Source organism: Passer montanus, unplaced genomic scaffold (genome assembly GCF_014805655.1).
Source record: "Passer montanus isolate IOZ18808 unplaced genomic scaffold, ASM1480565v1 scaffold1, whole genome shotgun sequence".
Lineage (NCBI taxonomy): Eukaryota > Metazoa > Chordata > Aves > Passeriformes > Passeridae > Passer > Passer montanus.
Genome location: NW_024356504.1, coordinates 8,107,050 through 8,131,220, shown reverse-complemented (window position 1 = coordinate 8,131,220; position 24,171 = coordinate 8,107,050). Strand labels below are relative to the sequence as shown.

General features: G+C 41.3%; 1 protein-coding gene across 7 annotated transcripts in view; it reads left to right on the top strand.

Annotated features, from left to right (window-relative positions):
* Positions 1–421: 421 nt before the first annotated feature.
* MAP3K20 (mitogen-activated protein kinase kinase kinase 20) overlaps positions 422–24,171 on the top strand; it is a 92,385-nt gene continuing 68,635 nt past the window's right edge. Inside the window, exons 1-2 of one of the 7 annotated variants that reach the window (XM_039701232.1) lie at positions 422–628; positions 7,177–7,366. In XM_039701232.1, the coding sequence (XP_039557166.1) occupies positions 7,208–7,366 (159 nt within the window). In that variant the 5' untranslated portion in view covers positions 422–628; positions 7,177–7,207. Of the gene's footprint in view, positions 629–1,100; positions 1,237–1,318; positions 1,529–6,681; positions 6,962–7,176; positions 7,367–24,171 lie in introns of those variants that run through there. The other 6 variants (XM_039701250.1, XM_039701241.1, XM_039701202.1 and 3 more) reach the window with 6 other exon arrangements.

The following is a 24,171-nucleotide window of genomic DNA, read 5'->3' as shown; positions in this document are numbered from 1 at the left end:
AATGGCCTGGGGTTGTGTCAGGGAAAGATTTAGATCAGATATTAGCCAAAAGGCTCTTCACACCGTGCGGGGTTGGGCACTGGAATAGGCTCCCCAGGGAAGTGGTCTCAGCACCAAGCCTGACAGAGTCCATCAAGCGTTTGGACACCACTCTCAGGCACATAGTGTGGCTCTTGGGGATGTCCTGTCCAAGGTGAGGAGTTGGACTTCATGGTCTTTGTGAGTCCCTTCCAACTTAGTACAGCCTGCGATTCTGTGATTCTGAGAGGCTGATGCTCCGTCCCGCTCGCCTCACGCCAGCCCCACCACAGCGCTCCCGGTGTGAGCAGGGTGCACAGGCCGTGAGGGGCCACGCGCCCCTGCTCGTGTCCCAGGGCGGAGGGGCCACGCTCGCCTCGTCCCGCCGCCCCCGCAGCCCGAGGGGCCGCTCTCCCCGCGGGGCCCGGCGCGGAGCGCGGGGTGGCGCCGCTGCGAGGCGGTGCGGGGGCGGCGGCGGCTTCGGCTGCCGGCACCAACCGGAAGCGCGGGGGACGGAGCGGGAGACGCGGTCGCGCCGCTTGTAGCCTACTTCGCCGGCTCCGGGATCGGTGCCGCTCGGGTCCCGCCAGCCCGGAGCCCCTCGGGAAAGGTGAGGACGGCGAAGCGCCCCCCGCGGAGGCAGCGCTTGGGGCGGCGGCGCGGTGGGTGCGCATTCGGCTGGGCGGAGGGAGGCGGGTCGGGCCGTGCGTGTCCCCTCCGCGTTTGACGTTCCCCGTGCAGAAGCAACTTCAGAAACCCTGCGAAGGGAGGCGGCCGGCCGGGCACACGGCCTGACCTTGTGTCGTCTCGGTCCCGCCGCGCTGGCCAAACGCGCCCGTGGTCAGCGGCGCCCACGCTTGGCCGCGCAGTGGGACGGGGTCGGGAGACGAGCCGTGTCCCGCCGGGAGAGCAGGGCAGGGCAGGACAGGGCAGGACAGGGCAGGGCAGAGCGGTGCCCGCCGAGCGACGCCCGGGCAGGACGGCCCGGCGCGCGAAAGGTGCTGCCGGCGGCGGCCGCCGCTGGGGCCGGGCGGCGGGACACGGGCGGCCGGCCCGGGGCTGCTGCGCTTTGCCAGCCCTGCGCTCCTCAGAATGTCTTTCAAATGCAGCGCACCTGCTGCGTTTTGCTGTCGTTTTGGGCATAAAATCCGTCCCTCAAATCCCGGTTGGGATTTGAGGTGTGACTTTCATTCCCTCCGTTTTTTTTCTTCTTTTAAAGTAAGCTGTTGTTCTTTGGTTTTGCTGTGTTTGTTCAAGTTAGCTCGTTTCCAGCAGTATGATCTTTTATTAAGCTCGCGTGTGTGAGCTATGTATTACCCTGTATCCAGCATGCTCTGCTGGGAGTTTCAGCGACAGAGCCATCGGGAAAGCCATGGATCATTACTTTTTCCAAGTTCCAGAAGCAGAAATGATTTGAAAGCACTGGATTAACTGGGTCACTGCCCGAAAACATCATAGCTTTCTGCAGGAGGCATGTGGTTAGATGTTTTCAGGACTTTGTCCTGGAATTGTAAGTCCTCTGAAACCTACTTATTTTATCTATCCGTATTGTGCTTTGCATACCGGTGGCATTGTGTTAATAATGGTAGCCCTGGAGAACCTGGCTCACTGTGAGGGGAAGACAGAAACATGGGCAAAACTGGGGCCCAGGTCCTGCAGTCTGGCCTGTGGCAGGACCAAGCTGCACTGTGGGCCTGGATGCAGGCTTAGCTGCCTTGCTTTCTTGCAAAGTGTTGTGTGTGTACTACTGGCAGGCATCACTTACAAGGTATAATGTAAGTGAAATGACCACTTTAGGGGTTTTCAGAGATAAAATGTTTTTTATTTAATGTGAAGTCTTAAAAACCTTCAGTCTCTGCCGTTGACACACATTCTTTTCCTCAGTACTCAAACTGTTTAGGTGGAGTTGAGCCATTTTTCTGTAGCAATGGTTATATAAATTAAAATAAAATTAGAAATGTTATTAATGGAAGTTATGCAGAATTCTTAGGTTCTGACAAAGGACAGGCTCAAATGTTGTTGAGTCTGTAACTAAGGTAGGCAGAGTCATGCCTCCAGTCTCACCATCTGCAGGACTGCTACTCAGTCTGATTAAGAAAGTTTAGGAGTTGTAAGGGTTGTTGGCTTTATTTTATGTCATTGGGAGATTAGAAGATTACGCTGTATTTAATTTGGATTTATGCTTGGAGTTTGTTTGCATCTTATCGATCAACAGCTCATGATATGATTAAGGGTTTTTTTTAAATTTATAAAAACTTTTTTTCTGCAGCACCTTTTGTAGCTCAATGTCACTAACTCCTTTTCTGTTTTCTGTTTGGACAAGATAATGGTTAACCGTGTTTTGGTGTTCGAGGGGTGGGGGTGTTGTTGGACATTTTTATCTGTTTTTTTTTTAATATCTATTTTTTTAAACTCTGTATAAATATACTGCTGAAAAAATCCAGGTTGGTATGCTCAAGGACTGCAGGCCCTGTTGGATACAAAGGATGATTTGGGTCTAAAAATGGATGGTCAAAGATCCTGAAAGCAAATGGGCTGTTTTGCCAAATAAGGAAACTTGGCACATTCAGCTGTGTATTTTAAGATAGCACAAGTGTGGTGTGCTACTACTTTATTGGCAATATGTTGGCAGTGTGCCTTCTTGCAAGAAGCGCTGAATCCTACTTTGGGGAAGCACACAGTAAAGTGAGGGGCAGAGGGAGTTGCATGGTTGTTTCCCATAATAAATTACAAAGGCTGTTCCTGCAGTAATTGAATACTTGAGCAGCGTCAGATGCACGTGTAAGATGGGAGATGCAATTTTCAGTTTTGCAGCCACGCACTAAACAAAGTATGAGTTGCAGTTACTGTGCAATTTGTAAATTATTTCCTCCCTCCTGTCTCTTAAGTTCCTCAAGTGGAAGCTGTCTGTACTCTGGGAGCAGTAGCTGAATGACAAACAGAAGTGTCTCCTGTTTTGTATGTGGAATAAAGCAGAGTGTTGGGCATGGCAGCACTTCCCCTACATTGCAGTTTGTAGGGAGCAGGGAGGTAGAAGTGAATGTGTTGAGTTCTTCCAGTGCTGCTGTGCTAAGATGCAGGGCAGCCTGCAGCAGGGTCCTGTGTGCCTGGAGGGGGTTCCCTCACCTTGCGGGGGTCTAGAGGAAACAGCAAATGTGGGACCAGGACCCACATGTGGATTAATCCCCTTAAGAGCTGTAATCACAAGAAGCTAGTGATGCTGGATGGTTTCCTACACCTGCATCACTGCTGTACTGAACTGAGCTTGTGCTGACATAATGTGGTGACTTCGCTTGCTGCAAAGTGACTCTGTGTAATAGTCTTGACATGTTGCATGCTATTGTTAGACAATAATTTCAGATGTTAGACACTGCCAAATGCAACTCAGATCTCCTACTTTTTGGTATGAAATGAACTGCTTCCAACAGCACGCTCAAATACAAATGACTGTAGAAAACAAAGAGCCAGGAGAAGATGCAGATGTTGCTGCAAGATTACAAGCTCATGCTAACTATTAGAAATAAAACAGGAAAAGGAGAAAATTGTTTTACCCCCAGGCAGATCCCATAGGAATATTTGAAATAACCAGCACTTTAATAATTTCCTGAAATACCTGTCATTCACTGTTTCTGAATTGTCATGTTTTCATTTAACTGAGAGCAAGCAACAAAGTCAGTCGAGGCAGTGTTTCCCCGCTACACAGTGATGGTATTTCAAGCCCAAAACTGTGAGTGGGGAAGGAGGGTGGGGTGCCAAACCCTCCTGAGCTGTGTGCAGGGAGTTGCTGTACGGCCCCAGGCTGGAGGCTGTGTTGCAGCAGGCTGCTCTCCTGTCTGCAGAAGTGTAAGCTGAAAAAAGTGCCACGCGTTGTTGGAATGCTGTGCTTGTTTCAGATGCAAGTGGAAGACTATAGAATTTAATGAAATACCTGATGTATTTTTTTTCTTAACCAGTTTTATAAACTAAGATTGTTAAATGTCTTTAAAACAGGATGACAAGTTAATAACTGTGTGTGGATTTGTCACTTGCAATTTTTAATCTAAACAGTTGTTTTCTCAAACATAATGCAGAGATTGATATTTGTAATTGAGGATTACCTACCCTGAATCCAAAAATGGATTGGAGTAATGTTTAAACAGGTCTGTTGTTTCATCTAGAAAAAGAAAACTAATGCAGCCTGGTTTTAATTACAGATCTCTAAATAAAGAGTGTCTCTTGTAAATCTCCTCTACTTTCTCTGGAATAAAAAAGCATCTGGAACAACCTGATGCCAACCAATGAATCATTCTTTAAATAACATTAACTTACTGTATGCTGGTGCCTTATAGTGTCTCTACAACTACCTAAAAAGAGGTTGTGGTCAGGCAGAGGTGAGCCTCTTCTCCCTGGCAACCAGTGACAGGACAAGAGGACATGGTCTGAAGATGTATCAGGGGAGTTTTAGGCTGGACATGAGGAGAAATTTCTTCACAGAAAAGCTGATTAAACATTGGAATGGACTGCCCAGGGTGGAGTCACTGTCCCTGGAGGTGTTAAAGGAAAGACTGGATGTGGCATTCAGTGCCATGGTCTAGTTGACATGGTAGTATTCAGTCATGGATTGGACACAGTATCTCAAAGGTCTTGCCACCTGATTCCCTGTGTGATCCTGTGATCTGCAGCTGGTTGACTGCTGTAGGTAAATTTCAAACTGAGAAGGTGTTTAAAGAATGAATGGTAGCTTCTGCAAGTGCTTGTGTGCCAGGCACTGCATTATGAGTGCATGGAAATTGAGATAAAGTTTGAAGCAGTAAGGAGGACCCATCAAAAGGTACTCATTTGTATTTGTCCAGTGTCTGGTGTGCGTGTTATTCTCTGCTAGAGTAATTTCCAGAAATCAAATAATTTACTAGTTTGTACGGTTGATTTGGCGATTCTGGGTGAACAGTAATGTTAAATAGTTTGACAGCTCTTCAAAGCTACTGAATTCAGATAGTGAAGCCCAGAAATTTCTTTCCTCGGGTGTATTTTTCTTTTCACTTTGTTTCCTTTTCCTTCTGCCATCCCAAATGCAATGATCTGTTTTCAGCTATTCCCACCTTCCTGTTAAATTTATGGTCTAATTGGTCCATATGCTTTTGCGAGTAACATCACTCTTCTAGCTAATTCTGTTGTCAGTAAGGAAATTGTTCACTTGAGTGTGATTACCTGTGTGCATAAATGTGTGCAGGGCTGTGGCCTTAAATTGTGAGGTTTTTGAGTTGGGAAGTCCATGTGTTTTATTTGTTTGTAAAATGTCCCATATGCTTGAGACACCATGTACAGAGCATGAACTTGGAGTAACTGCTAGAGTAAACAATGCAAATGAACTTTTGTTTCTGAAGATCTGCTAATTAAGCAGCAATGGCAAGGAGCAAAACATTAAAATATCACTTTGTTTGTAGGATTGACCAATTTCCTTCGAGCTTTCTCTACAGAAAACGTGTGCAGGCTGTGCAAAAGATGATTATGAGATGGCAGGAAATTGCAACAGCAACAAGGTTTAAACAAGAACAGAAGGTCGGCAGGACAGTTCAGGCACTTGTATTGGGGAAGAGGCTTCAGAGCACTGGAAGCATTGGACTTTATTTCGTATCCTGCTGGTAACCCCTGCTCTGACTGTAGATCTGGGGAGAGGGCATTCGTGTTCCCTCTTCCGGAGGTCTGCAGGCTGGCTGTCAGTGAAAGGCTTGAAGTCTGCTCCTTGCTAAAAAGCCTTCAGTACACATAGTAAAGTTGTCATGGTCTGGTCAGCATTCTCTTTATGGGTGGTCAAGAGGTACAAAATGAAGCAGGCAGTTTCAGAGGAGGCTCTGTTACGTTGTGTGTAGAAGTGTTGATATCATCATCTCTCATTTGGAGAATAGCTGCAATCAAATAGTGCCAGAAATTTCTGATCAAATGATATCTCAAAATTTTAATCAGAGTGGCTACACGATCAGGAAAGGCAGGGGGCAAATAATGCCTTTGTGTTTGTTACAGAAGGGATTGGCATAAAGAGATTCTGGCAGTCACCCTACAAGGAGTTAACACAGGTGTGTTTTGCAGCTCTGGCACCACATAATCTTTCATGTCAAAAAGCCTATGGAATGGAAGTTCCCAAAAGACATAGTATATTGTGGTACTGTAATTTACCAGTGAAATTGGATGTGTAATTTTCACCATCAACCCAAAATCTCCACTTCTTTCTTTGCTTGTTTAATTAAAACTAATCTCTCATTTTATGCTGATAAATTTACTGTCATTAATTGCAAGTATAGTCACTTTGCTGGTAATTAAAACTACTTTGTCTAGGCTGGTGCATCTGAACTGAACCCGCAGTTGATGGTTCTGGAGTAAGCCATGTCCTGCAGTCCCACTAAAGACCTGAACTTTCTGATCTTATATCATTAAAAAAAGAAACCTAAATTAGTCATTGTTCATGCATTTAGGTGATAATGTTTCTTGAAATTCGCTACAGCCATAAGCTTTATCACCGTGAAATCTCGGGGAAGGACATTCTGTTCCTCTGTCAGCAGATTTGGGATCATCTCTTGAAACTGCCGACACCAGTCTTGGCACAGGCTGCAGAATTTCACATAATGTAACCCAGATGAATTACCCTGTACTTGCGCTTTGTTACAACGTGCAAACAGAACTGAGTCACTCAGGAAGAGAGATTTACCACGGCCAGGTTTTTCCACATCCGTGCACGAAGCGCTCCGTGCAGCGCGGTGCGTGCGCGGGTGCGGCGGCCCGCGGGGCCCCGCTGCTGCTGCTCCGTGCGGGGCATCGGGCCGGCAGTGCCCGGCGTGCCGCAGCGGGCAGGCCACCCGGAGCCCAGCGAGCTTCCTCTCTGTCCGCCGGGAAGGCGGCCACGGGCCTGCCTCTTGCAGAGCTGCTTCCAAGGTGTTCGGGAAACGTCGGGAGTGCTCTGAGGAATGCTGTTAGTTGTTTCTGTCCCCCAGCTCCAGATTGTGAAAATTATGCAAACTTTAGCACTCCCTGTTGGAATGCACATTCTCAGTCTCTTTTCCTGCTGTGGCCTGTGGATTTTACTGTAGTGTGCTTATGATTCTGATTTTGGGGTGACTGAGCATGGGTAAGAAAGTCCATTCATCCTTGGAGCATGTGCATTAATAAAAGCTTTTCTCTTCACAGGTTTTGCTGTGGTATATTTTGTCATTATGAGATGTCGTCTACCAGTGCTTCATTTGTGCAAATTAAATTTGATGACTTGCAGTTTTTTGAGAACTGCGGTGGAGGGAGTTTTGGGAGTGTCTACCGAGCACGATGGATTTCTCAGGACAAGGAGGTGGCAGTAAAGAAGCTGCTCAAAATAGAAAAAGAGGTAAAAGTTTACTTTTCATTCACTTTGTCTGCTATGGTAACAACAGAAATTCTTTTCTAGTGTTTTCTGTCCTCTAGGTAATGTAGGCAAACTACCTTGGGATTTTTGTTTGTTTAATTACAAAACTCCGTAAGCCATGATGTTACAGTAAGGACATAATGAGCAGTCCAAGCCAAGGGGGACTGTTTCAAAGCACTGTTGTTTAACCCTTCACTGTTGTTGCCTACTTTTTTTGTTTTGCAATTCTCCTTTACCTGGCCTGAGGAGAGCTTGCTGTACCTGTGGAGCTACTAATTTCCTGTTGATACCACCAGCATGTTACTAGATAGGAAGAGGTGGTGTCCCTGTCATTACCTGATTCCATTTTGTCCTCTTGACGTCTGCTCTGTGGTTCACATCTCTATATTCACTACAGGCTTAGAGTTGTCTCTTCCCTGCCTGATGAAGATTTTGATCTAGGGCTCCACTAGCTTCTAGTTAGTCATAGCCATATAGTCATAGCTTGGTTTTGCAACGAGGTAGTTTTAACCCTAACTGTTCTGCCAGTCACCTTCCCTTGGGCTGTCTTGTGACCTGGAAAGGCGGATGAGTCCTTGGCAAAACTGGGGGAAAAGGCAGAATTAGCTAACTGTACCTTTACCAGCTAAGGTTGGTTTGTTGTTTGGGTTTTTTTTTTTAAAGCTTTTAAAATTTGCCTAAAAGTCCGTCCATTTGACAGCTCAGCTTTGTACAGTTTCAGCAGAGATGTGATGTAAGTGGTCCTCACAGTGCTCCAGTCTGCCTGCTGGTCAGCACCACTGATGGAGCAGTGAGCACAGCCCAGCGTAGTGGTGGACAGCAGAGTCACTGGACTGTTGTTCCATCAAGACTAAATGTAACTTGTATACAATCTCCTCAGACTGCTGTAGGAAGACAGTTACCAACTGGAGGACAGCAGAGCAGTGCTAGGCATAATAGACTTAGTAAATAATCAGACACCAAAGTTCATCCACTGCGGCCGCAGCCGAGCTGCCATGATTGTGTCATGCTTAGTGATGTAATAAGCATGTTTGATCATGATTAAGCATGTTGCTGTCTAAAATAATGTAAAAGGATCTCAAGATTTTTGTAGGACTCTGGAAAATTTATACATTCTGTCCAATGTCAGTTTGTGCTGTTCTCTTTACTTCTACTATTTGTTAATATCAAAAGATGTATGAAAACTAAAATTTATGCTATGTATCCTCCTGTATGTGTGCTAAACCTGGTGTTATGTACTTAAAACATTTTTGAAAGTAAATTTAAAAACAATATTAGGATGCCTTGTGATGTCATAAAACTTAATGAAATGGGAAAGGATGGAGGAAGGAAAATCCTGTGTATTACTTGACACAGTTGGACCTTTCAACAAAAATAAATTTTTTAAGATGGTGCAACACAAGTTCAGCTTGGAGTAGCAAGGAACGCAGGTTGTGTAGTAGGAAAAGGAAACCATATGCCAGAAAGAGCTTATTATAATGTAAGGATTTATTTAGGGATTAATGAAGACTTGCAGCTCAGTAAGAGCTCATATCATGGTGCAGTTAGGCAAATTCAGTTAATTGTTTGTCATATGCAAATCAGGATAAAGTAATTTCTAGCAACCAGGTGTGTTTTATCTTGGTATGTAGCACTGGGAAAATTGTTGTTAGCCATATGTGGGTCTGTTCTGTTTAAAAGAGTGTCAATGAACTGTAAGAGCAGCCCAGGAGAATCTGCAAAACACCAAGTGGAAAGTTACTGAGAGGGGGGGTGTCAAGAGGGGGTGATGAATATCACCCATCAGGATGAGTTGACAGGAGAGCAAGTGCCTTCCATCACCAAAAATTTGTTTATTTTTCTTTGAACTGGTTATAATTCACAACTTAAACTAAACCAGACCGGTTATGGGAACAGCTTGGTATGGGCACTTTCTCTTGAAAGTTTTCTGGAAAGGCAGTGGAGAGGCAAGTGGTGATGCCTTAAGTAAGTCTGACAAGCTTTGGCAGAACTTTTCTGCCAACAACCTTAGAGAATTAAAAAAGTAAGAGCTTACATACAAAAATTGCATTTTCATATGGAGAAAATGATGGGATAGTTTAATCTAGTGCGTAAAGTTATTGCAAGAACTAGTGCTTGGAATCTGTAGCCAGAAAAATTAAAATGGAAAGAAAAGCACAAATTATCAGGAGTGAGGATGAGTAACACTTGGCACAGACTACAAATGAAAGGAGTGAAGATGGAGGGACCTTTTCATCTGTCTTCTCATTGAGATGTCTTTAGACAATTGTTTTTGTCAAGCTGTTGAGCTCAATGCAGGAGCATTTTGCTGAAGTATAGTGGCCTGTGCTGTACCAGAAGCCAGCTTGGTGACCAAAAGGTCTTCTGACCCTAATGGTTCTCACATGCTTATATATGCAGCACCTTCATCTGTAGTGATTACAGTAATGAATGTCTGTGACTGAACTGCACTGAAGTCGTGGTGAATTAATGACTCTCCTGATATCAATACGGAAATAACTTGCCGTAACTCTTGTGTATCTGTGTTTAGTAGGTACTTGGATGCATTTAGTCCAGAAAACTAATTATTCTGTGCATTTGGACAGTGCTCTCAGGCACTCTTAGGGATGGTCTTGCGTGAGGCTGAAAGTTGGATTTGATGATATTTGCGGGTCCCTTCCAGCTTGGCATAATCTGAGATTTTACTCTTTCTAGTTTATTTGGAAGGAAGTGTCCTTTTATCTCCATGACTGCATGTCTTGTATTTCTGTTAACTGCTGCCAATAATCCATAACAACTGATTAGAGGGAAAACAGAGGAGAGTTGTGAAAAACTTGCTCAGAGGCATTTCATGCTAGCCAAGTCCGAGGAAGCAAGCCAAGTCAACAGAGCTGTGGTATCATTCTGCAAATATGTTGTATCTATGTGTCATTTTATTAAACAAGCCAATCACAACCAGCAAAGATCATGAAGGTTTTATATTAGCCAAAGGGCTAACAAGTTCTAACATGTGAAACAAACCAATTTTTGTTCCAGCACAGCATACTAGAATATGTGCTTAGAAAAACTTACAAATACTTGGAAGAGTGTTGCTTAGACAGATTGCTTTGAACCTCTTGGAGATCTGAGAAATACCTCTGCAAGGCATTAACTCTTTTTAGACAGGCAGTAAAATACAACTTTATGGGAAGAGATGTGTGTATATGTGAAAAAATACACCATAACAGGTCTGCTAGGAAAAAAAATATATATATGCTGCAAGGTCTTGGTTAGAATATCAGACTGGACAAGAATTGTGCTGATTAAGTAAATCATAGGAATGTGGCCCGAGTGATTCAATAGCAGCAAAAAAAAAAATTAAGTTGCCATTTTACTGTCTAGTGCAACCACTATAGTGGTTTTAGGTTTAAAGTAGTAAACAGGAGTTCCTAGTGAATTGTTTTATAGAAAATTAAGCTGTCAGCATGATGTTTATGATGCATGTGGCAGAGTAAAAATGCCACCTGTAGCAGGATCTGTCCTTTTGCCCTGAGTGATAATTGTGTCCTCTCCCTGAAGAAAATTGTACATCTACTACTACAGAAGTCATTTAGCATTTTTGTGAGGGATTTATATGAATTATTAGATAAACCTGCAATTTGGCTCCCACTGAAATGAATGGGAGAGATCGGGGCCAGGGGCCTTATTCTGCAATTAGTTAGCAGTTCTTTTGACTCCATTATCTCAAGCAGATAACTGCTCAAGTGTTACAAATGTTGTTTTATGACTTGCCACGATTGCTTTTCATTGAAGAGCACTCACCTCCTTTGATTGCCCATCTCTGAAGTTTACCTGTTATTTGTCATTGCTTTTGAGGGCTGTGCCTCTGGTGGCAATTTGTTGGCAGCTGGTGTGTGGAGTTCTTCACCAGGAGGTTTATTACTGCTGGAATTTCACCTGAAATTTGAATTTAATTTTAATACCTCAGGTCTTTGAAAGTACTCCATGGTCCATGCTGTCTCCATGCTATTGATGGGCAGCAGTATTGCTTCAGCCATTACAACCACTTTACTTGGGTATAAGATTACTTGATTTCATGCAGTACATATGTTCCTGGACTTGTTCAAAATGCTGGCAGTGGTCTGTGCAAACTACAGGAGAGTGGTGGGGAAAAAACCCACTAAAATATAATTGTAATCTTACTGGGAAATACTTAAATATTCTGGTGAACTAACAGAACTAACTTGTGGATGGAAGAAGTTAAGAAGAGCGGCATTAACTATGCATGCTTTGTTCAGTCGTGTCTGTAGTGCATTTGAGTTTTATGAGACTTAAAAATAAAGACATGCTTTCTCTGGTTTTGATGCTGTATTGCCTGGAGTCTGACTAACATGGAATTAATTTTATGTTGTCAGGGTTTCTTGTATGTAATACGTGTGTTGTAAGCTTTAGGGGATATTTTAATGCTTCATAACAATTTTCATATGGCATATAATGCAGCTTGTTCACTTTTTTGATCTTTATGATCCACTTCTGGAAAGGACTGTCCAGAAGGCATAGATTGGGCTTGTACCTTCTGAAGGAGATGAGTTAAGTATAATCACATGCATGTCACTGGGCTTACCTCATTCACATTTGTAGTGCTAAAAGAGAGCATGTGATGATTTTTATGTGGGTCATGAGAATAAGGACTGGCAATGATTTGCAACAGTAACAAGAGAAAAACAACAGAGTAAAAGCAAAACAAAACAAACTGAAATTGATACTTTAGCCCTGACAGGACTAAAAATAGGAGATGTTCTTATTCTTCGTAGTTTGTAGCTGGTATGGGTGCTCTGGTGCCAGCCTAGAATGACTCTCCACACTGGGTCCTGACTGTAATGAAGGGCAATTTCAATGCTCTATTAATATTTTATTAGCTCTTTCTAGGAGCTTCTACTCCCTTACCTCTCTCAGGTCTGAGTCAGCAAGTATTGAGAGTGATGAACACTGAGAGAGGACTTAGAGTGTGTGCTGTGGAAGTTATGCAGGGCGTAGGAATTGAACATATGAACTTTCCAGGGATATCTGCACCTATACTGAGAAATTACAAAGTTCACAGTAAGTGATCTCATGGGAACCCATCCAGCCCCATATTAATTGAAAGAAAAACAGAGTCACAGAATCAACTAGATTGGATTATTTAAATCATTGAGTCCAATCTATGACCTGACACCACCTTATCAACTAGACCGTGGCATTGACTGCCACACCTGGTCTTTCCTGAAATGCCTCCAAGGGTGGTGACTCCACCACCTCTATGGCCAGCCCATTGCAATACTTAGTCACCCTTTCTGTGAAAAACTTCATCCTGATGTCCAGCTTAAACCTTCCCTGGTGCAGTTTAAGTCTCTGTCCTCTTGTCCTATTGTCCTGTTACTAATTGCTGGGAGAAGAGACTGACCTTCACCTGGCTACAACATCTTTTCAGGTTTACTGCTATGTGTTGTTAGCTGCTAGAAGGAGACAAAACTGTATTTATTATACCAGAGGAGTGTCTTAAAATGTCTTCATTTCTGTTTTACAGAGTGGTTATTTTGCAAAGTTTTCTGTTTGGGTTTTTTTATATATTTTGGTAAAGGAATTGGCTTAGAGCACTCCTCTTGGTGCTGACTAGGGTATTCTCAAAAGGTATCAAGAGGATACTTAGAACCCTCTATAGACTGGAAGTTGTCAAAATTGCTTCGGATGCTCCAGCTGTTGTGTATTCTGTATCTTGCAGAATAAATAATTTTGGATAGGACAGACTTCTGCAATGAATCTGACTGATTCTTTGTTTGCCCTATTCTTGGCTTTGCTCAAGGGGTAATTTTCTGGAGGACTGTATTTCCTAAATGAATTTTATATTTCCAGGAATCAAGGAAGTCACTGCATGAGATTTTGTTAGTGCATGCTTTGGATAAGACTTTGTGTCATGGCATATGTGTTGCAACCAAAATATTGACCAAACCCCATACAGTATAATGAAAGATGCCAGAATACAATTGTTCTTGCCTAGAGCAGGCTTTAGTTTCATTTTGTCTGTTTTAAGGAACTTCATTCCTGTGTCTCTCCCTCCTAAAACAATCTTGGGAACACAGGAATCAGACACAGAAAATAATTTGTCTGTATTTTGTTACATTTGATTGTAGTGGATTTTTTACTCACGTTTTTATACCAAGTTTTTCATTAAATGAGTAACAACTTGAGAGTTGTCTCATATAAATAGTGAGTATTTGTAGTACAAGTTGTGTGGTTTACTGGTTTTTTTTGACCAACTTAATTTGAGATTCTTACACTGGCTTTTATATGCACGTTTTTTTAAATCAAGCCAGCTTTGTGGTTAAATTGATATGGACATCATCTTCAGTGAAACTGGTGTGTCAGGGCCCACACTGGCAGTATGTGGCTTCAAAAGTTATTTTGAATCAATGGAGACATAAATAACTGTCAGTGGTGTAGACCACTAGTTTTTATACTAAAATTGTAAAGGGACAAGTGCACATGTCCTCTTGCCGTGGCCAGTGTTGAACCATTGCTACATAAACAAATTTGATTAACAGATAAATTATTAAGTTAAGATGCACCAGGTATGTCTGTTGCTTCCTTTTGCTTGTCTTTTGAACTGCCTTAAACTTTGTAAGTGAGAAGTGAAATTACCTTGCATGTGCTGCTCATTAGGAATGGAGGTACAGCTTGGTTGAGTCATGTGAGTCACAGGAAATTACTGTGTGCCTGATGCCCGGGTTAGGAATATCTCTAGGATATCTCTTGGACCCTTTTATCTTAGTTATCTCCAATTATTCTTCAATTTCAGTGGGGTTTTTGGGTTTTTGTTTTCAGAAGGTGCAACATCTGCAAGTGAACAAGTTTTTGTGCTGGTTTCCTATAAATTATGAATAAATGTTGTTTAGAATAGAGAGGAAATGTCTGATTGTTTAGAAAACACTCTTCCTTATCCTCTTTGCTGTCCACAACATGCAGCCTGTTAGGATATTATTAAATATTCTTTACTTTTGTAATTAGTTTAATTCCATTGCATATTGCCTTAAAAATTATTCTGTCAATTGCAAGTTTTTGTTTGACAGTGGGCTGTTCACATTTCCAGTAGGTATTGAGTTGCAATTAAGGGCATTTTTCCTAGGGTGATTTATTTTGTTTGTTTCTTTATTTTGGGCTTTTTCTGTGTGGGTTTTTTGCCTGTTTTATTTTTATTTTATTTTTTTAAATTTTATTTTTCATTTTTCTCTAGATATGTTTCTTCTGTTTCAGTCTTCTTTTTGCATGCACTCGGTTGTTACTTATAATTTGGAGGAGAGGTTGTGTTGCTTATTTTTTTATGCCAGCAACCCTTGACATCAAATGGCAGCTCTTTTGTTTCCCCTCCCACGACATTTTCTGACCCTGAGCTTCTGTTGAAGCGATTAACTGCAAAACGGTATTTTTGGATATTTAAGCTGTCCTGAAGCTTTGCTGTGGAAATCCCATGGATACAGAAGAAATCCTTTTTTCTCAAAGTGCTGTTTTAGGCTGTTGCATGCTCAAGTAATTGAGTGTTGGTTCAAGTTAGACTTATGTAAACATTTATTTAATTATATGGTTTTCTTAAAACAGTGTTACAGGTAGCAAATCAGAATAACAGGTGAGTGGTAACTTGAGAGATGATAAGTGATTGCATGTTTGAGTCTTATGTGCTTTGAGGGACAGCTGACAATTTAAATGTCTGTGACCCACATGGAAATTTGTTGGTGTTGCAATTCCTGGGGATGCTGATTAAATAACTTGCACTGACTGCAGCATACAGAGTGACAGATTGTTTCTGATTTTGCCAGAGTAGCTCTTAGGTGAGTGGAAGTATTTGAATCTGGCAGTTTCTAGGCTGTTGCATGCCTGTGTGATGGTTCAGATGAAGTCAGAGACCTGTGCTGGAGCTGATGTGATCTGAGTCTGGGACCATTCATCTCCTGGAGGCCATTCTCCACAGGAGTATTCAAAGCTGAGCATGGGGGCTGCACTCCCTGGCTGGGTGCCCAAACTACCTGCCACACTTATGGTGGTAATGGAATTTTGAACAACATGTTTTGTGCTTTTAAGAGGGCAGTAAAATGCTCTATAGAAGTAGATAGGCCCTACTTTACTTCCTTCTTTTTTTGTTTTTTAGTCCTTAATTTTAAACTGGCTGCATGTCAGTTGTGTAAGGGTCTGGAGCACAAGATTTCACTGAAAACAGAGGTGAATAAAAGAGAAAATATATCCTAACTTGGATGCAAGCATCAGAATCAATCTTTTTAATTGCAATGACACAAATAAGACTGTAAAAGTTATTTCATATTTACCTATTTCCAATTACTAAGGTGCTGATAGAGAAAGTTTCCTTTTTAAGAGGACAATGTAAACAGTCACAGGGAAACATTCAGATGTGTTTATGTTAGCTGGAGGCTGCAGAGGAGCCTAGAGAACAGCTTCAACATTAACTCTTTCTCTTATACTCAGTTAATTGTACTTACACACAAGGCAGACAAAGCCAGCAAGGGCAAACACAGAGCTGTGCTTCTGATTCAAGTGCCTCCAAACTGCCCTGTTTCTCTTTTTAAATGTTTCATCTGTTGCAATTCAGGCACTGGGGAAGAATCCTAGTTGCAAATACGTGTTTGTTTATTAGACTAATGTTTAGAGAATCTGCATTCTGCATAATTTCTATTTAAGAAAGTCGGCTCCATGGGGAAACTGGGTGTCTTGTGCACTGGAGGGGGCTCCTATGGATGTTCCTCCTTGGCAAAATAGGGCCTGGCCCTTGGATGTCATTGGAGGGGAGCAATGCCACACACCTCCCCACTTATCTTCTGCCTCTGGTTGCTTATTTTTTTTACTCCAAAACTCCTGAAAACTGAGGTTTCTAGTGGCTAAATGGTGAAGGAAAGGGAGAAAAAAATTGCATTATGATATACATGACTGACCAAATAGCTATAGGTTTTGTGTGTTGGGCACCTGATTTACCAGTAGCCACATCAAAAATAAGTAGCTTGTAAAATGCCTTGAGCTTTTTATAGGACAAGTGAGGAAGCTCTTGGTAGACACCAGAAGATGAGATGAAGTTGCTTGTACCAAGTTGCTCTCGGAAGGTGGGAAAACCAAAAGACAGGCATGCAGGCTGAGCGGGTGGCAGCCTTTCAGTGAAAGCTGAGGCACTCTGCAAATTATTATCTGGCAGAGGTAGAATCGGAGACATGAGTAGGTTGCTCTGGAAACTTGTTAAAATCTACTAGTTGTTGCACCCTTGAGCAAATGAATGATATTTACTGAGAGGTTATCTTTTCCTCTTGGAAGAATCGTACAGCTGAGAAAGTGTCATGCATACCTGTGTGAAAGTAGAGGGGGGAAAAGGTGTAGAAATCACTTCTTGTCGAATCTTGTAACAACTTTAATTGTAGTAATGTTAGATGCATTTGAGGCAAACCTTTGAAACATGAAGGCTTATAAGTTATGATTGGTGGGTTTCCTTTTTTGTGAGCTGTGTACGTTTAATCTCCTAAACCAAGGAAAAGGCTTTTTGATTTCTCTGTGATATGTCTGTGTATGCTGAGGGTGCTGTGTGTGATGTAAGTATCAAGCAACAGATAGCTACAATTTGGAGCTGTTGAATTCCTCTTTCTTTAGGATGTTGCCTTGCTATTACCCCTGTAAGAGTTTGTGAGAGCACTAAAGGCAAATGCAAGATCCAGACCCCCCTCGAAAGGATCACACATTTTGGAGTTCTGCTCTTAACTTTTGAGTTCTCAGTTGTTTTTGTATTTGTACCAAAGTCTTTATTGTAAAGTCATCTCTCCAAGCCAATGTCTCATCTGCTGTGTGCAGAAGTTGGCAGTAATGTGGTTTCTGGCACTGTGTTCCCAATGGTTTACTCTGTTCCCATTGCAGACCGATTCCCTGTAAGTGCTATAATGCTGGAAGGAGTCCTGCAATCTTTTACTGACTGGGAATAAAGTTCAGTCCTCCTAGGATCAACAAGCGTTCTGGTTTTACTTAATAAATTTGAAACCTGCAGTAAGAAATCTGCCTTTTCACCGGTATGATTCTGTGCTGTACTGTGAGAAGCAGGATATTCACTGCCTGTTTCAGCTGTTAGTGAGATGAATGTGAAGTAACAGCACTAACAGGGTGCCTGACTCAAGAAATTCAGGGCGAGTGACACTTGATTCTGTAGCAACATTGGCATCAGCTGTTAGCTCTGGTGACATGGTCATTGCCTTGAAGCTGTGACCCGAGCTCCCTTTCTGAGAAATGAAGAACCTGCAAACCCACTTCAAAGACAGGGCAGCTGCTTTGTTTGTCTTCTAAAAATCTGTATTTCTGCCTTTTTGCTTGGTCAATGTTTAGAACCATTTGAAAAGTAAATGTGACATGGGGACTGAGATCCTGCAGCTAGAGCTCCTTTATAATTACATATTCAACCACAGCCACACAAAGGAAAATGAGAGTCCCTTTTCCTTTATGTACCATATTTCAGCTTTCCCTTAGGTTTAAATTGGCGTTTTGGGCTATACTCGCTTGAGCCACTGAAGGGCTTATCAGAAAAGGAAGGAAACAGGGGGAGGGAAAGAAAGATAGATTTCCAAATGACAAGCGTTTGAATAGTCAGAGTTCAATCCATAAAACAAAAAGTGGAATCTTTTTTTTTTCTAAATAATGTGCTTTACAGTCTCACCTCTCATCTTGAGAAACATGAAAGAGCAAGTAAAAGAGATGACCCAAATCATAGAGTCCTTTGAAAGGAGAAATTCAGCTGTTTTGAACACTTACAATCAAAGGAAGTGGTTTCCCTAATTACATGAACTATGTGAAAGCTCTCAGAATAGCTCTTCCACCCCAGGATTCCTTGCACTTTAGAAGTTTGCATAAAAGCTCACATGGAGAATCAGATGCAAAGTGTTTGATTCAAATTTTATTAGGCAGAAGTGAGCATACATTCCTATCTCTGGGTTTGACAGCTGCTTGGGTTTGGACCACAAGCCTGGGTTTGATGGATTTCAGTCCTATACTTAAATCTTTCACTCTTCAGGTTCTCTGGTGAGACACCCCTATCGAGAAAAGTAGAATTGAAAAAATGGAGAAAGGATAGAGGGATTTCTTTGTGAGCTTTCAGTTGAGGATTCTTCACCCTGATTAGGCTGTTCATTGTTGTGAAAACCCCTCTGTGTACACAGCTTTTATGAGGAATTTTGCTTCCTCGCATTTTAAAGAAACTGTGTATCTTAAAATATACATTTGGAAGAATTGCAATCTGAATTCTAAAACTTTAGTATTATTCTAGCACCACCATTTACTTCAATCCATCAAAATTCTGAATTCAGTAGAGACTTTGAACAAAAAAGCAATATTTTCAAAAGACTGTTACACCTTGTGGTTTCTTTTTGTACATACACAATAATAAAGGTATGCTAGTCTAAACTAAACAGTGAGGACACATGAAAAGATGCAGGACACTTCAAAAGGCTTAAGATCTCTGGTGCTGTCCCTGAGGATACAATATGGACTAATTAATGGTTTAAATATTTAAAAATAATATTTGCAAGGTTTGCAGTAATATGCAAGACCATCACACTCGCTCTGCACAATAGTGACCTCAAAATGGTCACATTCTCCCCTCAGAGCTAACTACAGTAATTTATCCAGATTTGGTAAAGACAGAGATAATTGATAAAATTGACCTTGAGGAGAGATCTAAAAACTCTTCAAAGTGCAACAATTCAAACTCAAGAAGGAAAAAAGGCAGGAGGATTATGACAGCGTTCTGCATGTATGGAATCGACCAAACCGTCTTTATAGTAACACTCTGTGCCAATCGTGAGACACAAACAACTTCTGGAAGACACTTCTTGAAGAGAAGGAGGAATGCTTCTCTAGCTCCTTTTTTTCCTGCCACTACTGGGGTTTGGTTTTTTTTCTCCCTCTCTTCCCAGGCAGAAGGAAGGACTTTACCTGGAATAAGGGAATTGTCTCCTAGAAGTAAACATCTTCAGGAGGCCAGTGGTGTTGCAAATAAAGTGCACAGCACAGTGGCTGCATGTGTAGAAAGGGAAGGGAAATGTTGCATAGCTGTATAGCTGTGACAGGATGGAAAAGAGTTATTGCTGTGTCTTCTAGAGAGTTGTGTCTCAGGCAGCAAAACTTTACTAGAGGATGATTTTGCTTGGTTGGAGAATGGAGAAGTCATTTGCTCCAGCCTTGCTTGACCTGAAGGTGGGCGTGGAAAATTACATCTGCTTGTCTGATTGATAAGAGTAATTTTCTTAGGCAAGGGTTTGGGTATGTCAGGCACTGGAAAATGTGAAGCTGTGGTATATGTGATGTTGTTATTCTTCCACGCTAAAGGACCTGTTGCAGATTTGAATGTTTTGTGCCACCAAAACTTTGTGCCACCAAAATGTCATGGAGCTCCTGGAACCTGGACCCAGCTTGTGAGCTCAGTTCATTGTATTGAACTTTGCTAATCCAATCCTTGTCATGCTTGGAGCATAAATCCAAGCATGGATTTATGCTCCAAGTTAGTAGTTATGCAAAGACTATGGGCATTGCTGGAATAGGAAGAGATGCAAATTCTCTCTGCTGTACTCAGATGCAGATTGGAATTGTCATTAGCTGCAGCATGATGCCTTCTTTTCAGCTCTTTAGGTACAGCCCAGGAGAGAGGTTTTGTTGGACTCTGCATGTGACCCTGGTCCTGAAAGTTCCTGTGGTCCCATAGATATACAGTTCCTACTTCCTCTGTGCTTCATTACTGCAGGTCTTCAGCAAGCACAGTGCAATGCAATGGGGGAAGTAGTGCAGGTCAGTGGTTTTGTAACCACAGAATAGATGATCTTCATTTTGTAACTGGCCTTTTAAATGTTATCCATTCCCCATTAAGTATGTGTGATGTTCCTCTCATATTAGTAAGTACAGAGATGTGTGGTGGTTACAGTACCTCTGGATGTTCTTCTGTAATTTGGGGAAGGAACTGACTAGAGATATTGTTGTTTCAATGGAGAAGAGCAATGAGAAAAGAGACTGTTGACTTAATTTGATATCCTGTAGTGGTACAAGACCCCTGTGAGTTCTCTGCTCTTTGTAGGTCTGCATGACCCAAAGCAACTGCCTTTGTAGCTCAGTCTGTAGTCTCAGTCTTCTAGATAAGTTCTTCTGGATTTCCTCTTCCTACAGAGTTCAGAGATACTGGTATTCAAGTTATTAACTTTTAAAAATTGTATTTTGAGGCTGCCCATTTGTATTCCTATATAACAAGGATTAGAAATGAAATAGCTGTTATTGCCATCTGTGTAAGCCAAGAGCTATAAAGACACCTAGATAAGACAGGGAGTTCTTTGCACAAGAAATTCATCACAGAAAAGTAAGGGAAAAGCTGAAGTTACATGTCAGAAATATGTAGTAGAGTAATACTAATAAATGTTGATGTATGACACTAAAAGCATTTTTTAAATATTGCTGGGTTTTCTCCAAGTTTTTTATCTTAACCATTGTTCTGCTTGAAATTTTTTAGTTCTAATGGAAAAAAGATTGAGCTACCATAAAGGCAGAATGAAGAATCCCAAGAAAAAAATAAACACAGGGTCCATGTTTCATAAAGATGAAAGCTTAAAATTTGATGAGTTTTGTCTAGTTTTTTTCTCTTTGTTTTTTGACCATGGCTACCCAATAGAAGTAGCATTTGAACCAAGTTTCTAAGTAAAATACAATTTCCAGTCTTTGACAAAGAAGAGTGACTTTTCTGAAAAGCAGCTAGAATTCACCATAATTCATGCTGGATGTTTTGGACAGTTTCACATAAAACCGTGATGTGTATCATTCAGATAATGGAGACAGCCCATTTTCCTGAAAACTTCAGATTTGTGAGGTTGTGCTTTGGTAGGTAAAAATGCCTCTCGTGTGGAGGACTCTCATTCACTTCAGCAGAGTGCCAACATCTGTAGTTGGCAACTACTTTGCTTTCTTTTTATGGCTGCTGGTCACAGCTGTAATTTCTGTTTGAAAGCTTTTGTAAGTTAGGTGGACTCCAGGTAGGGAACTATTCATACCTTTTCTGCAGGGGCAGCTCAGTTTTGAGTGACAGCTGGGGAGAGCCTTGTGCTGAGCTTCAGCAGCCCATGTGGAAAACAAAACCTTGTGGTGTGCTGTTAGCATATAACAGGTATATATAACACATCTTGTGAAGTGTGTTTTTTTCATAAGGGTGAGGTCAAGCTGCCTGGTTGAGTTACATTTTCTGGAATTATAACATTCAGTAGGATTCCAGTAAGAGGGATTCCCATCAAGTGTTGTCCCTGTCATTAGCTATAGTAGGTTTGATTTATCCATTCTAAGACAGGCTTTAAGTGAGTGTTCATCAAGAGCATGGTGATTTTTTTCCCTTGTGGTTAAATTGCAGTTTTCATGATTAAGATGGAAAAAATACTTCATTGCTTCTTTAGAGGAGTGGATCAGGATGCATAAGTACTGTTGCTGTCTCTGTTGCAGTCTATGCTAATTGTTCAGCAAAAGCCTGTACAATGAGATTTGATTTGTTCTAGGTTGTCTTATTGAGATTCCTTACAAATACCCTGCAGAGCTCAGAAAAATCACTGCTCTAGTTATGTACATATGGCCATGGCTCCTTGAGGGTGGATTAGTTTTGCCCATCACTTTTATACCAAAATGCCTTTCCAACAAGGTGCTTATGAAACCTACAGTGACTTTGATCTCAGAAATAATTTCCTTGGCTGTTTTTCCATTTGCTGGATCTGGAATGATCCCTGAATTGCATGTTAGCCATATCTTCTCACCTGGGGAGTATGCCAGGAGTCAAAGTTTCAAGTTTTATTATTCTCTTGTATTTTGGGAATGTTGAGGATTTTGTTACTGTTCTCCATATTCAAAGCCAGTTTGTCTTCAAAGTGATTGTGAGTAACTTGGAAATTTCCCAGCATTGAAAAGAGAAATTATGATTGCTGAAAATAAAGAGCTCAATGGGAGCTCAGGTATTTCAGCCCTGCTGCTTAGTCCACTCATCCATTGTTTCTGACTCAATTGCTGGTGTTGCTTTGCTGCTGGAGGCAGCTCAGTACTCCAAATCCGCCTGAATTAAAAATTGCAAATATTGTGGACATTGCTCATTTCTAAACTCTTACACCAGTACAATACATAGTTTATGCATGCTTTGAAAGCTTTTGCTTTATGTGAATAACAGCAGTGAAATCCAAACTAAGCTGCTTCTTGACAGATCTGCCTTTATCAGATACCTTTTTATTAAATGCTCACACAATCTCACGTTGTATGCTGCAAAATGTAACAGTCTATGGGTATATTTCTACTTGAAATCTGTCTGAAAAATTAGTTGTTTTTCTACAACCTTTGTTTGTGTTTTGTTTGTTTGGATTTTTTGTAAATGACAGTGTAAATGTAACGTTGTTTTTCTACAACCTTTGTTTGTGTTTTGTTTGTTTGGATTTTTTTGTAAATGACAGTGTAAACGTAACATAGAATTTTTTCAAGCTTACTAACCATTCTGTAAGAATTTTCTGCAGAAAGTGCCTCTGCTTAGTTTTGTCAATCTGTTAGCAGCCTCTTCTCTCACAGACAGCAGATTTTTAACCCTCCTCATGGGGAAAACACCATGATTCTGCAATTTTTTAGTTAGTGCTGTGTGGGCTCCACACGGTCATTGTACTGCCGGAGGTCAGAGGGAGGATTGAGCCAGTTAGCTTGGTCTCATTCCCTCCTACTGCACAACGCAGAGGCTCTGCTGCCACATCACAAGGACAAAGCCCCTGTGATTTTTAGCGGGACCAGCCTGCTTTTCATGGGCTGAGCAAGCCTTTGCAGTGTTTTGACAGGCACATTCTGAATTTGCTAGATAGTACTTTTAATCCTCTAGCCATCAAATTATACATAATGTACCAAGTTCTGTGCAAAGGTTGCTATAAAGAACTATGCTAGAGTATAAAACTTGGTTTTCTTTTCAAATGGTCAATATCCAATGCATTTTACTACTAACAAATCCTATGGTGTTGCATGATGCAAATTAATTATTTTAGAGTAAATTTCAGAAGACGTGGTGAGCCTAGAACAGAATACAATAAATTTATGTCCATATTCCTTATCTGTGGTACATTATGATAGTTTAACACAAATGAGCTGTCTTGGTAATGTGCATTTTCTTTCTTCAAGAAAAATCTTGTAACCTTAGAATTGTAACCTTAGAATCAATAAAATGTATTTAAAGTGTATGTTTCTATCACAATATCTGGTGATATACACCAGTGGATTTAAAATAATGGTAAAATGATTATACAGCAATAAGAATTTATTAGTTTCCTGTACATTTCCACTTTTAGTCTCTGGGATTTGTAATAGCGTAGGACATAATTTTGGATGCAGATTTGGTGCTTTGAAAGATTTGCTCAATCAAAATGCTTCAAAGTACAAATTTTGTATGTCATTGTAGATGTACTTATGAGAATTTAATTCTGTTATTTACAGAAATGCTGGTGACATCAATCTGGGAATGTAATTTAACTCTTTTCTCTGTGGTTTAAGAAACAAGATACTGTTTCCTAATACAGCCTGAATATAGAGACTGTGTTGTAAGGCATAAGTGCTGACAGTTCTAACATGTAAATGGCCTATAGAAACCAGCTTTTTTTTGGATAAGTTATCATCTAAATGAACACTAGAAAAGAAGCCCAAGCTCATCCAGCTTTAAGTGCCATGCCAACCATAGTTTTAAAACTATGATTGCCTACAGGAAGAGATAGTAGCACAAATATGCTGGGAGTGTG